This window comes from Oryza brachyantha, chromosome 8 (assembly GCF_000231095.2).
Source record: "Oryza brachyantha chromosome 8, ObraRS2, whole genome shotgun sequence".
Classification (NCBI taxonomy): Eukaryota; Viridiplantae; Streptophyta; class Magnoliopsida; order Poales; family Poaceae; genus Oryza; species Oryza brachyantha.
This window is the reverse complement of record NC_023170.2, coordinates 5,678,341-5,692,730: the sequence shown is the minus strand read 5'-3', so window position 1 is coordinate 5,692,730 and position 14,390 is coordinate 5,678,341. Positions and strand designations below refer to the sequence as shown.

General features: G+C 43.1%; 2 protein-coding genes across 2 annotated transcripts; one reads left to right on the top strand and one right to left on the bottom strand.

Annotated features, from left to right (window-relative positions):
- The first annotated feature begins 618 nt into the window (after positions 1–618).
- Positions 619–3,726, top strand: LOC102700263. Its single transcript, XM_006659921.3, has 5 exons — positions 619–968; positions 1,620–1,837; positions 2,237–2,365; positions 3,153–3,284; positions 3,379–3,726. Exons 1-5 carry the CDS (start codon positions 650–652, stop codon positions 3,490–3,492), a joined length of 912 nt encoding a protein of 303 aa, XP_006659984.3. The 5' UTR covers positions 619–649; the 3' UTR covers positions 3,493–3,726.
- Positions 3,727–4,333: 607 nt separating this feature from the next.
- On the bottom strand, positions 4,334–10,798 carry LOC102699982 (probable leucine-rich repeat receptor-like protein kinase At1g35710). Its single transcript, XM_040526746.1, has 4 exons — positions 10,552–10,798; positions 9,845–10,083; positions 5,092–7,111; positions 4,334–4,440 (listed from the first exon to the last, which is right to left on the bottom strand). Exons 1-4 carry the CDS (start codon positions 10,796–10,798, stop codon positions 4,334–4,336), a joined length of 2,613 nt encoding a protein of 870 aa, XP_040382680.1.
- Positions 10,799–14,390: the final 3,592 nt, after the last annotated feature.

Here is a 14,390-nt window from a genome sequence, read left to right as displayed (position 1 = left end):
CATCCCCGACTCCCCCTTCGCCGAGGTTAAGAGCATCCCCAACAACTCATTTAAATTTGGTCATCCAGATCTTTATTTGGATGATCATCTAAAACAGTTTCATCCCTCATATCTCTTTATACTCCACCAGATCATCTATAAATGACATCCTCTATATCTCTTTAGATGATGGAAAGAGATCATCTAAATACGAAGGTTCTCTCCCCTAATATGGATGACATCTAAAAATAGATGATAGGATGACCATTCTGTTAGAGCTCAAATTTATAGTCTTCATCCTCTATTTTCAGGATAGAGAATGAGATAGATGAGCCGTTGTGGATGCTGTTAGATCTGTAAATTTTGGAACAAAAATATATTTTTGTAAATTATTTATTAAATAAAATAAAAAATAAAAAATTCAGCACTATCTCGCCAGGGGAGAAAGGCCCAACCAAGCAGCTTTCACAGCCCAGAAACAAAGCCCACCCAAATTATCCAGGCCCAAGAACAGCCCATCCTACGGTGACCACAAACGGAGCAGATAAGCCCATCCACTAATTGGGTGGCTCCCGTTTGCCCGCCTAACGGCAAACCCCCCTCCTCCCCTCAAAGCAAACGCCGTCACCTCACCCCGACCGACTCCACCTCAAGCTCGCGCCCAAACCAAATGGCCGTCGCTGCCTCCGTCTCCGTCGCCGTCACCCCGCTGCTCCGCCGCCGCCGCCTCTCCTCCTCGGCGAGGGCTTTCGCTCCCAGGGCGTCCGCGGCGGCGATGGAGGCGGCGAGGACGGCGGTGCAGCCGGCCGTGGTGGTGGGCGGGGGGCGGGTGGGGCAGGCGCTGCTCGCCATGGGGCCACCGGGCGCCGACGTGCTCGTCGGCCGGGGCGAGAAGGTGCCCGGGGACGCGGCGGGCCCGATCCTGGTCTGCACCCGCAACGACGACCTCGACGCCGTGCTCGAGGCCACCCCGAGGTCGCGGTGGCGCGGTACGCACGCGCTCTCGTCTCCGTGTTCTTCCCACCCCCGACTCTAGTGCTTGCTAGCTTAAGCTTGTGTGGCGGCGGCGCCGTCTTCTGCTCTGACATTGCTTGCCCTCGCTAGCTGCTCTGCTGCTCAGGTCGTCTATTAGTATGCGTTTGGTTGGTTCCTCGAGCGGGTTGAATGGATCGCACAACGTTGTGCTGTGAATTGAAGTATTGAACCCAGCCACTCAAACTGGAGTACTTGGCAGTTCAGTTTCAGTTTTTATAGTTAGTATAGAGTTCGCTGTTTGTGATGCCCGTCAGTTCTATGAAAACATTCAAGATTTTATGATGGAGATGGCCATAATTCATGGATTAACAACAGGGTCGTAATGCAAATTCGTTTGGTAACTTTCTGAGTGGATCAGCGAACTGACAAGAATGTTCAAGGTTTTGAATAGTGGATATTAGACAACAGACACACCCACACACACACACCTGAAGTGCTTTAGAAGTTTTATCATTAGCAGAACTGTCAATACATTTGTAATCGACGTCATCATGCCTAACTTTAAGTGCTCACTTTCTTATGCACGAGCTGGTGTAGAACGACACAATATTATTTTCCGTTTACCCCCTAGTGTTGGTGTGTGATGGGAGCTAATACTAGAGCAGATTTGGTGTTTTTCCAGAATGGAATGTTGGATCCTTGGTTTGAGAGCAAGGGATTACTGGAAGCAAACCAGGTATTGGCCTACTTTGCCGTGTCGAAGCTTGGTGAGCCACCGGTGGATGGGATTACTGACACCAATCCCGAGGGGCTGACTGCTGCATCTGGGAACTGGGCTCCAGCCATGGCTGCTCGCCTGCAAAATGGTGGGCTTACCTGCAAGGTGGGTTTGCACATTTGCATTAGTTGTAGTTCTAGCTGATGCTCATAAATTGCAGTTCTGCATTCCTTCCATCAACAGATCGCCATCCTGTTCATGTCTATTATGGTTTGACTGTAAATGCACAGTAAGTCCAAGGACCATTAGTATTACCAATTTGGTAGCGAAGTGTATGGCAAAAAAGTACTCACATGATTGTTTGTTCTTACAACACATTTTAATGGATGCATATCATAAATACTCAACCGGTCAACATTTCATTCCTTTCATGTGCAAGATTTTAAATAAAATGAATAATATGCCAACAAGTAACAAAAATAATGAATGTTGTGTTGTTTTCTACTGATAAGCATATCCATTTGTGGTAAGTAATCCTGTTGCAATTGCTGACTGGAAAATCAGGTACTTGAAAAAGAGGCATTTCAGAAGCAAATGCTAGAGAAATTGATCTGGATATCAGCATTCATGCTTGTTGGTGCCCGTCATCCAGGAGCTACTGTTGGTGCTGTTGAGAAAGAATACCGATCTGAGGTTGTTCTTATTTCTTGAATTTCTAAGATGCATCCAAGTTATATGTGTTAATCTCTCTTTATTAGGCAAAAAAAAAAAGCCTAACTAGCTTGTCACAAACATCACATATTAAAATAAGGAGGTAGTAGCTACTACCCCTGTACCAAAATGTAAGCATGTAGCAGAGATTAAGGTTGAGAAGAAAAGACTATAATGTCCCTTAATAAATGACGAATGTGTGGAGGTGGGGTGGAAGGGTAACTGAGGATAAAATGAGAAGAATTTTGAATGGGAAGTGATTGATGGGACAAGTATTACTATGAATAATACCAGAAATTCTTATATTTTGGTACAGGATTCAAACCCTAGAAATGCTTACATTTTGGAATAGATGGAGTTTTTATGATTCAGTTCGCTTCAGTAATTTTGGGAGAAGTGCCTGAAGATAGATACAGAGTTGTTCAAGCAAGACGCTCATGCAGGATTACTGTGCACACATGACCAGTAGTAGCCAGTGCGGTGCTTGTTATCTTCAAGATGAGATCAAATTGAGTTTTTATCTATATACATAGTTTTTGGAGAGAGATTTCTTATGGGTCGAGTCATATCTTCTATATAAGGATGGCCTAAATCTTTTTTCATTGACCATAGATGAACTAACAAACAAGTTTCCTGCCCCTAAACTCTAGGTTATTTTTCCTACCCTACCGTTGCGCTTCTTGGTCAAGTGCCCTTCTACTTTAAGTTGCCACTGTCTAATCTTTCTCTAAGGGTCACAACATATTCATTTATGTTTTTATTCTTACAGGTTGCCAGCCTCATAGCAGAATTAGCATCTGCCGCAGCTGAAGAAAGGGGGCTTACATTTGATGCAGGCATAGAAGAGAGACTTTGTGCGTACTCCAGAGCTGTTGCACACTTCCCAACTGCTGTAAAGGAGGCAAGTCCTGCCTATCATTGGCTATCTGTATAACAATTAAACATTGCCTATTCTAGTGCCTTTTAAATTAAAATGCAAGTTTTCAATGGAGCAGTTCAAGTGGAGGAATGGTTGGTTTTACTCCCTCACCGAAAAGGCACTCGCACAAGGAAAGCCAGATCCATGCCCACTTCACACAGCTTGGCTCAAGGAGATTAAGGTCATATAAGGAACTTTTATGTACAGAAGATGTGGTTTCGAGTCATGTTGATGTTGTCCCTATAGAGAAAATTGCATAATCTGGTAAACTACTTTGGGTGCCTTTCTTATTCGGGTTTAGTTAGCCTGTTGCATCAGCAATTTGCATGTCATCTATGTCACAATAAATCTTTCTTATATGGCAAATTCAGTGCTCAAGTTTGTTGTTATAATGCACGAAGTTCGTGAGAGGGCACCATATGCATACGTTGTTTGCTGTCACTAGTATCTGCAGGCTAAATTAACAGTAACTGCTGCTGTCCCGACCCATATTTTCATGAATAGTACTCATGCAAGATCTGGTCCATTCAATCAAGATCCAACAGGTGGCTACAGGAACTGCTAAAATTATGGTTGCTATAGCTAGGGTTGCCAAAACCGACGGTATGCTAGCCGTGGAACCATAATTATCACGGCGAGAAATCGTCGAAGACCACAAAAAAATTGTGATAATTGTGGTCCGCCCCCTATCAAACCTGGCAATAGCCACTGTACTGGATGCCGATTGCTTACTGGCACAAAAACATGAGATGGTTGAATAACTTACAGCCACTTTCACTTTAATCTTTTCGCTTCTGCTTATGCTTATAAGCCAAAATTTGAATTTTCAAACCTTAAAATGGGAGTTGATTTTGAAGTTTTTCACCGAAGCTTATTTTTTAGCCTTGATTTTTAAATCGCTAAGAATACGTATATAAGCGTTTTATTTATAAATTATTTTTTCATCTACAAATATGTTATTTGGCTTTTTCCCAATCAATCACCCCCTTATCCTTTATCTAATAATCTCCTCACACAGTAGCAATCGATTTTCATGGCTCCTCGTTATTCTCATTCTCCTCATCTAAAATTTTCTCCTGTGGCATTTTCTCGAACCTTTTCGACAGAACAGGAATTCTGCATCTTCTGCTGAAGAACACTGCAATAATTGATTCCAAAATTGGCAAGAGCTCATCTCCTTAGACAAATACTCGCTCAGCTCCATATTAGTATCAAGTCGTTTTGGGCTTATCCTAAATCAAACTTTAAATTGACTAAGTTTATAGAAAAATCTAGCAATACACAAAACCAATATACTGTAAAATATATCTTAAATGGTGTATTCAATGAAACTAACTTGGTGTTGTAGAAGTTGCAATGTTTTCCTATAAGCTTGATCAAACTTAAAAAAGTGACTTAGAACAAATTGTAAACATCTTATAATATAATATAGAACAGATAAAGTAGTTGGCATCATATTATGCAGAAATTACATACATGCAACAAATCTTTTACATAATCTTCTTTTGTAGATGATCAACTTGGTGAAAAAAAGCATATCTCCAAGGTTTAAACAAAAGTAATACCCCAAACCACAACCAAAATCCAAAGACCAGCCCAGCTAATATGGAGTAAAACCAGCTTAGGATTTCAAGTTCCTGGCTATCTTTATCCCCTCCTATCAACGCTGATGTAGAGTTTGAACCATTTGAACATACTATGTTCAATGGGAAGCCACATAGCCCAAAGTTGTTGCTATATATCGACGGATCCGCAAGCGTCCGGAGTTGATAACCAGATGGTATCTCACCTGACAAATGATTGTTGGACAAATTCAGTGAACTGAGGGACATCAAATCTGATATGCTTGGAGGAATAGAGCCGGAGAGTTCATTCCAAGAAAAATCAAGGGACTCCAGCATCTTCAAACCACCAATCTCTTTTGGAACAATGCCAGAAAGATGATTTCTCGACAAGTCCAGAAACCTGACACTTTCAAGATTGCACAGCTCTGAAGGAATCTCATCGGAGAGATGGTTGCCTGACAGATCAATACCTGCCACGAGGGCAGCCGTTCCTTCAAAAGTATGGTACTGCCTCTTCCAGCTTATGCCGATTCGGTCTATGTACATGAAATCAACATGCCCATCCAAGATTCTTTGTTGGGCTTTTGAGCGCAAGTTCAGTTCATTTCTTGGCTGTATCATGGACGCGAAATCTCCGAAACTTGTCGGTATCGAGCCTACCAAATTGTTGGCCGCTAGATCCAACAACTGGAGATGGGAGAGGCGCGAAAGTTCCCTCGGGATGCTTCCATGGAACGCATTGGATCGCAGGATGAGAAACCTCAGCAAGGGATTGTGAGTTCCAATCCATGAGGGGATTGTGCCGGAAAAACAGTTACCACCAAGGTCCACAACTGTCAGGCACCTGCATCCTTTTAGGACCACTGGATACCCCCCAGTGAGGTTGTTGCTTGCCAGGTGCACTGACTCCAGTGATGATGAGTTGGGGTGAGCTGATGCTGGAAGATCCCCAGAGAAGATGTTGTGTGACAGATCCATGAACACTAGGTCCTGTAGGTCCCACAGGCAGCCAGGGATCCCTCCATGGAGCTGATTGTTTGACAGGTCCAAGATTTGCAGGGAATGCTGCTGGCAGACTGCCATGGGGAATTCTCCCAAGAAGCTGTTGTTGGCCAGCACAATGGTCAGAAACTGCCTGCTGCCGAGATCACTCGGTATGGTGCCACTGAACCTGTTGTTGCTGAGATCAAGGCCGTAGAGATTCCTGAGGGATGCTATGGCCGCTGGGAAATCCCCCTCCAATCGATTCGTGCTGAGATCGATGATTCGCAGCGCTGTCGTCAGGTTGAAGATTTCCGGCGGTATCACGCCCGTGAAGCCGTTGGAGAAGAGGGCCATCGCCACCAGCGCTGTCAGGTTCCCGACGGTGTTTGGTATCGGCCCCGTCAGGAAATTCTCTGCCAGCTCCAGAGCCTGCAGGCTCGCGAGCCTCCCGACCTCCACGGGGAGTTTGCCGGCGAGCCTGTTCTTGGCGAGGCGCAGGTACTGCAGCTTCGTCGCGTTGCCGATCGCTGCCGGGATGCTGCCGGCGATGGAGTTGTTCTGAGCACGGAGCTGCGTGAGCTCTGCCCAGCTCGTGAACAGTTCCGGGGGAATGGCGCTGTCCAGCTTGTTCCGTGACACGTCGAACACTCTCATCTTCCCCATGGCGGAAAGCGACCTCGGGATCGGCCCATACAGTCCATTGGAGGACAGGTTGAGGTAGCTCAGCTGTTGCAGCGTCGCCGGCGGCGAAGGCAAGGCGTGCAGCACGAGGCTGGAGAAGGCGTTGTCAGAAAGATCAAGGTATGTCAGGTTGCTGGTGGTGGTGGTGGTGGTGGCGGCAACAGAGGCAGCGCCGGTGGTGATGCTGTTGTGGCGGAGGTCAAGCCTGGCGAGCGCCGGGAACGCGGCGAGGTCGAGCGCGCCGAGCGTGCCACTAAGCCCCGCGTCCGGGAGGCTGAGCTCGGCGACGTGGCCGGCGGCGTCGCAGGTGACGCCGCGCCAGGACGAGCAGGCGGAGCTGGAGCTGGCCGGCGACCACGAGGGTAGCGGGGCAGCGCCGGGCGCCGACGACGACAGGGTGGACTTCCACCGGAGGAGGGATTCGGCCTCGCCGCGCCGTATCGTCGACGTTGAGCCGCACGAGGACGGCGGCGGTGGCGTGCATAGGCACAGCAGCAGAAGGGAGGTGCTGTGGAGGATGGATCTTGATGGCCGGAGAGCCATGGAGGATGGCATGGGATCATCGCTCGCCAGCTGAACCTGCTGAAGTGGATGGGATGAAGTGGGTGAGAATAGTCAAACACAAGACGGAAGACTTTTTTTTTTTTTTGAAAGCCAAGACGGAAGACTTTTGTTGGCCTGCGCTACTGTGCGCGCGGTGACGGGTGTCTCGTGAGGCTTTTTGGGTGCAGCCGCCGACTGATGTCTCGCTCTCGCTGAAAAATTCGACAAAGGAACGATAGACTTTGGGTGCCAGGAGACGTAATTATGATTTATTTTTCTTGCGGTTGAATTAATTACTACTCTTTCCGTTTCATGATATGAGATATTTGACTTTTTCACTTACAAAGTTTGATCATTTATTTTATTTAAAAAAATTATGAAAATATCATTTATTTTACTTGTGACTTAAGAACTTTAAGCACGACTTATTATTTTTTATATTTGTACTAAATTTTGGTCAAATATTGTAAGCAAAAGAGTCAAATACATTATGAAACGGAAACAGTAAATGTTTATTTTATTTCGATTAGATTTATTGCTAAATGTGTTTTACTCATAACTTATATATTTGTACCAAGTGTTTGAATAAAACCAAACATGTACCAAAATGTTAGTTGTATCATTTTTAAAACTTATGTTATATATGGATATATAGCTTGGCGTCGAGGTGAGATGGATTGATGCAAACAACATCGGCAACACCGACCCTTGTATGGCATTGGCCAACTATGGGCCTGTTTAGGGGAGATTTTTGATAATATAACACTCAATTAGCACACCTTTAATCTTTTACCACCCAATGAGTATACATTTAATAAAATACCATTGAAGTTGCTAATTATTTTATTTGGTACCACAACATTCTTTTTTTTTTCTCAGTTTATAATTTTCTTAACAGATTTATTTTTTATCTTCATCTTTATGGACACATTTGCCCCTAGTGTAGCGGCACTGCTCCATCTTCTCTCCAGTTAAATTGCGTATCCTCCTGCTACTTCTCCTGCTGCTCATGGCTGCATGCAGCTTGCAAGAATTTGGAGATATTTGTCAACTCCAGTATGGTCTGTGGCATATATACACATGTGGCTAGATATTGTTTTGGGAGCAGTGCATTAGTTTCCATTGGTAAATTTAGTTGTGCTATATTGTGACTTGTTGCAATTTGGTGAATTTTATGACGGAATGTTCAAAAAAAAAAAACTCCAACGTTGCTACAGAATTGCTAATTTCAAGATAGTACATATGGTGGATACATGAACAACTCCAGATAGTAATTTCCAAGAAAAGCAATTTGCACACCCTTAAATAAAAAAAGATACAGAGAGGATATACATGGATTGCTACAGAATTGCTCCAACGTTGATGGTAGTCAAAAAATGCTCCAACGATCGATGCTACAGAATTGCTAATTTCAAGATGATATACATGGAGGATACATGAACAACTCCAGTTAGTAATTTCCAATAAAAACAATTTACACACCTTTACAGAAAAATGGGGAGAGATCAATTGGAACTGAACAGTGCACCTAGCTAATTTCAGAATGTAGCAAAAAAATGTCAGTTTTTGCTAGCATGCTTCCACAGTTTGAAATTTTGATAAAATGTTCACAGATTTCCCTTTTTTTTACAGCATATAGCCATAATATGTGTTCATACATAAGCAAGTCAAACAAATTCAAATAACAAAATTTGAGAATACCATCCACGGGTCTCACAATGCCATCCAGAATTCCAGACTACATCATCACCAAGTCAGACAAGTGTTGATTACAAAATAAAACCAACCATTTGCATGGTCCTATGTTTGACATCACAAAACCATCAAAATTTGATATAGTAAAAGTAGAAGCACTCATTTTTTCCCTTTCTTTGGGGTGATCTTTCTAACTTTCTTGCAGCACGAGTAGGCCTTGGAGGTTGCCATCTGACTTGAATCTTCCCCACTAGCATTGATCAATGCTAATTGACTTCAATAAAGCAAGTGTTAGTAAAATTTAATACATGATCAAAATACCATTGAAATAGAACAATGATACCTTCTAGTGATAGGCCCAGGACTAGCATTGGTGGAATTGTTTCTTGCAATTTTTTGTCCTTTGGGTGCACTCACTGCAGCACTTGTTGAACCTAATGGTCTTCCTTGTTTGGCACAACTATTTCTGAAAATGTAAAACAAGTAAATAGATTTTTTTTCAAGAGGTAAGGAACAATATGCTAGAGCAAGTAAATATATGCATTTACCTTTTTATCTTTGTACCATTTAAAGGACATTTTGAGGATGTTTGCCTATGCCCCATGCCAAAATACCTCTTACACTGGACTTGCCACTTACCTTTAGTCCTAGCTTTACCTCCTCCTTTCTCAAGACAACCAACTATTCTATTCTTCCTTTGCCTCCCTACATCTCTCTTGGTCAAAGGTGGCAACAACTTGAAGCCAATATTGACTTTTGGCCACCGTGACTTATCTGGAAGAGGATGAATAATACTTGCATATACAAGCTTATACTTTTGCACCGAATAGCAATTATCTAGATAATCAGCCATTCTAGGGTTTCTAGTTGATATTATGAGAGCTAATGCATGTGGGTATGGTTTACCAAAAACTTGCCACTCCCTACATGTGCATGTATATTCTGTAAGATTAACTGCGTGTCTAATAATCTCATGTTCAGGAGTGATCTCAGTCACCTCTGCTTAGTCCCTATCACCTTGCACTCTCTCAAGTGGCCCAATTCTCTAGTCATTGCATTGAGTTGGCGAATTACAATAGGGAGCATCACACCATCTAGTTTCTCACCTATCTTCCTTCTCCTCATCAAAAGGTCCATTGTCTTTGACCTGATGCCATCTGCAAGCTCTACAACAGGACGATCCTTCATATCCTTGATCCATTTATTCCATGACTCCGCCAAATTGTTGGTGATGAAATCACATTTTATCTCTTCAGAGAACTTGCTCCGTGTCCAAAGAAGATTGTGATAAGTTTCCAAGTATGGCTTCACATCTGAATTTGCCTCATGAATTTTGTTCATAAAATACTCATATCTATCAGGCATGTAAGTCCTGGCTGCAGGGTACATGTTCCTAAACAGTGGACCTCGAAATTTCTTTATAAAATCTTGCATCAAGTGCCAAAAACATTCTCTATGCTCCGCTAAAGGGAAAACACTCTTGACAGCTTTCTCTAGCCCCTTACAAGCATCTGAGCTTATTGCCAAGTGTGGTTGTTCCCCTATTGCTTTATGAAGTTACTGCATAAACCAAGTCCAATTGTCAGTGGTCTCACTTTGAAAGAACCCAAATGCAACTGGAAACATCCAATTGTGTCCATCTATGGATGTAGCAGAAGGTAGATGACCATTCCATCTTCCATTAAGGGCCGTAGAGTCTATACTCAAGTATGGTCGACATCCAGTTATGAAGCCATCAATGGAAGGTTTGAATGCACAAAAGAATCTATGAAAATAAATACCCTCAGCATCCTCATGTACATCTATCTCCTCAACCTCCGCCTTGAAGTTAAACAAATATGCGAAGCTCTCTTCCCATGACCCAAAGATGTGGTCTGCAGCCTTCTGCCTACCTTGCCACACTGTGTGGTATCCAATTGTGACATTATACTTGCTCTCTAACTCCTCTTTCAACTTCTTGGTACCAATATTTGGATCCTTCTTTAGAAAAAGAATTGCCTTCTCTGCCACCCAATTATATGATGCCATCTTAGTTTTTACTCTCCCAATTGATGCACAAGTATGAGAATATTTATTCAAAGTAACCTGCAATACATAAATACTTTAGTTAGGACCATGAAACTCTAAACTAAGAAACAAAATTTTGGAAACTGAGACATTTATTAGTTGTTAGTACCCTCACGTTTTTTTCATCAGGCATCGACCTCGCCACGATAGCCCATGGACATTCCTCAGCTCTGCAAAAGCCCCTGAATCTTTCTTTATCAGATGACTCTATCCCAAGCTCAAATTGTTGCTTTATAGCATGTTGCCTCACAACTGATTTAAACTCAACCATACTTATATATAAAGTTCCAATTTCCATTGGAGGGTCATCCCTATCATAGAAAATTTCAGTTTCACCAGGAATCACATCATTAACATCTATCTATGCCTCATTAAGGTTCAATTCCCCTTGTGCAGAACCTGTACCTAAACCAGGAATTAAACCCCTCTGTTTTTCAGCTTCAAGCCTAGCTTGCTCGGCCCTCTCATCCTCATCTCCGAGACCAACAAATGCATACATCTCATCTTCTTGCATCACAGGCACCGAAGAACCTATTTGCTCCTCTAGAATAGGAGTTATTTCTAATCCATCCCAATTAATAAATTCTTGATGAATTTGCATGCTCTTGTGGAATTTGAGCTATCTCCAAACTATCCTAATCAATGGCATGTTGAGTGCTCGAGCCTACAACATCATTACCTTGCACTTGCCTATCTTTAATAACATCACCCATGACTAATTCATTAATCTTTGAAACAGAAGAGCTAGTAAGCAACTGATCAGGTTTGTCCTCGACGTCCACAAATAAAACCAACCTCCTCTCATCCTTCCTAACAAATAATGCATGCACTAGATCCATATTATTCACAAATTTTATTTCCTCACCAGTGCTATTGTCATATCCATACACAACAACCTGTTGGCACATACCCCATTTTATCCTATCTGCAAAGTTCTTTTCCAAGCTCTCTAACGTGCATTGGCGGTAATCCACAATCCATTCCTCATATTTGCGGGGCACACAAACACAACTACCATCATCAAGGTTAGCTGTATATTGACCAAACTGAACGCACACCTAAACGCCACATTAGGATCGATCCTATCATATACGAATAACAAAGTCCAAAAAAATAATTTGTTAGTTGGCCTGCTATTTTTTTTCTAGCCTAAGTTAATGCATCTACCATAGAACAATAATGGAGATGAGGATTTTATGGTCTTACTGGGAAGGGAGCCCATTGGAAACTGCAGAAGACTTTGTCACTTGCACCTTATCCTTCTCCGGAACCGCCATCACCATATCACCCTCTCTTTTCCTTCAAACCCTAGGTGAGAAAATCCATGGCAGCATCGGCCAGAGAGGTGATGCCGGGGGGGGGGGGGAGGGGGAGGGGGAAGGGAGGGTTCCGACGAGTGCCACTGCTAGGGCTGACCGTCGGACTTGGCCAGCGACGAGAGAGACAAAGATCGTTCTCATCTATCCCGTATCCCACCAAAACCTTCTGATAGGTAGGTCCAAGGGTAAATGTGTCCATAAAGATGAAGATAAAAAATAAACCTGTTAAGAAAATTATAAACTGAGAAAAAAAGAATGTTGTGGTACCAAATAAAATAATTAGCAACTCCAATGATATTTTATTAAATGTATACTAATTGGGTGGTAAAAGATTAAAGGTGTGCTAATTGAGTGTTATATTATCAAAAATCTCTGTTTAGGGAGCTTATAAGGGCATGTACAACGGGCGTCTCTACCCCGTTTGTGTGAAGGCAATTTTGCATATACCTTCCCGCCTCCATGGAGCGACCGCGTCAGCGTCGCCTCGCGAGACGACGCTCTCGTCCCGTGCTCCTAGGTGGAAGAGACGACCATGGCACCAATGTAGGGTGCGTCTCCCTCAGGCGACGGCATGGACGGATCCCGCGCGCGGGGTGCGCGAGCGCGGGAGTTTCCCGCTCTAAATCATCCCCGGCCCGCCAAATCCTCTGCACACTGTCGTCTTCTTCACCCTCGTGACCTCCACCAAATCTAACTTGCACTACCTCGCTGGAGCCTGCGCGTCCTGCGCTGCCCTCATCCTCAAGATGTCGACGCTGGCCGGGGCTAGGAAACTGAAGAAGGAGTTGGATTCGGCGGAGGCGGCAGCTCTCCGGCTTGGTGGTGGAGGTGTCCCCAACCTGGCAGTGGAAGCTCTTGGCATGGTGGTGGCATGCCCAACTCCTGGCTGTGCTGCCCTCTTCTCTTGGCCATGGTTAAGTAGATTGTAAGTGTTCGTAATGATTGAATCCTTGATTTTTTTATATAGCCAAACCTCTTCTCTCGACAGAGGTTGATTTTGTTTTTTCACTTGATTGTGCACTGTTTTTTTTTCAGTTTATTGTGCAGTACATGTCTGAATGTTCAGTTTAGTGATGTTATAATGTCCATATTTCTATTATTTATGGTTGATACATTTTCTATCAAATGGCCACACAATGGTATACATAAATTTATTTATAATTGATCTTTTGTTACGTGTGCAGCATTAAATTGCCTGTAGACAATGAGGTAGTCTCTGGGTTGTATGACCTGTCTGCTCATCTGTCTATATCATTGATTAGAGACAGACCCCCGTCTTTGGGTTGTACATGCCCTAAGCCCCCTAGCTTCTCCAAGTTGGTCCCAAAAGTTAAAAGCTCCCCCAATCCATAGTAAAAAACCAGATCGAAATGATGTTTGGATAGGAAAAAATGGACTGATGACTTTGGTGGCTCGGTTATGCTCAAAGACCATCCTTGCAATTGAACTGTAAAAACCGATCAACCGGCCAGTTTTTTTGGTGAATCGACCGATTTTTTAGATTCGAACCAGTTTTTTTTAATTTATCCTATGACAATATGCATTATAAATTTATTATGTTACCACACTATGATTACTTTTTTGTGTTGTACCTACTTAGAATGTCATGGCTGAGGTTCAGTTTTGTTGTACCTAGATGGTCTTGTTTAGCACATGACTCAGGCATATTCAACGATGCACTCTCTCAATATTCAGATGCATTTCCACGTCCCCTTGATGTTAATGTATTTGTAAACTACACATACTATTAATCTCATTACAATTTTATCTTATTTTTTCTATGAATTTGTAGGAAAATTTTATCTTTTCTTCTCAACCTCAATACCTATTCCATTCATTCTAAAATATAAGCATTTATATATTAATTCTCATGATTTGAATCATTTCAATGATTCCAGGGGCAATCAAATGCTTAGAAAGAGAATCTATTCACTTCAAAATTCAAAAATTCACGTTGGGTGGAGGGTGCTGGTCGTCAGCGTTAGGCATCGAGCGGAGGTCGAAGTCCATCAACGTCGTGTGGAGGGAGGACAGGCAGAGGTCGGCGGTGTTAGGCGAAGGGCAGATGGACTGACGACAGCGTACGACAAGGGGGGTTGAGATGAGAGTCTGAGAGAGTGAGAGAATAGAGAGGACTACTACTAGGGTTTTATGTTCTAATGGGCCAAAGGCACAATAAATTTCTATTCTAATAGCCATGGCTCAATAATTTTTATTTTTTTTAATTTTCAGGG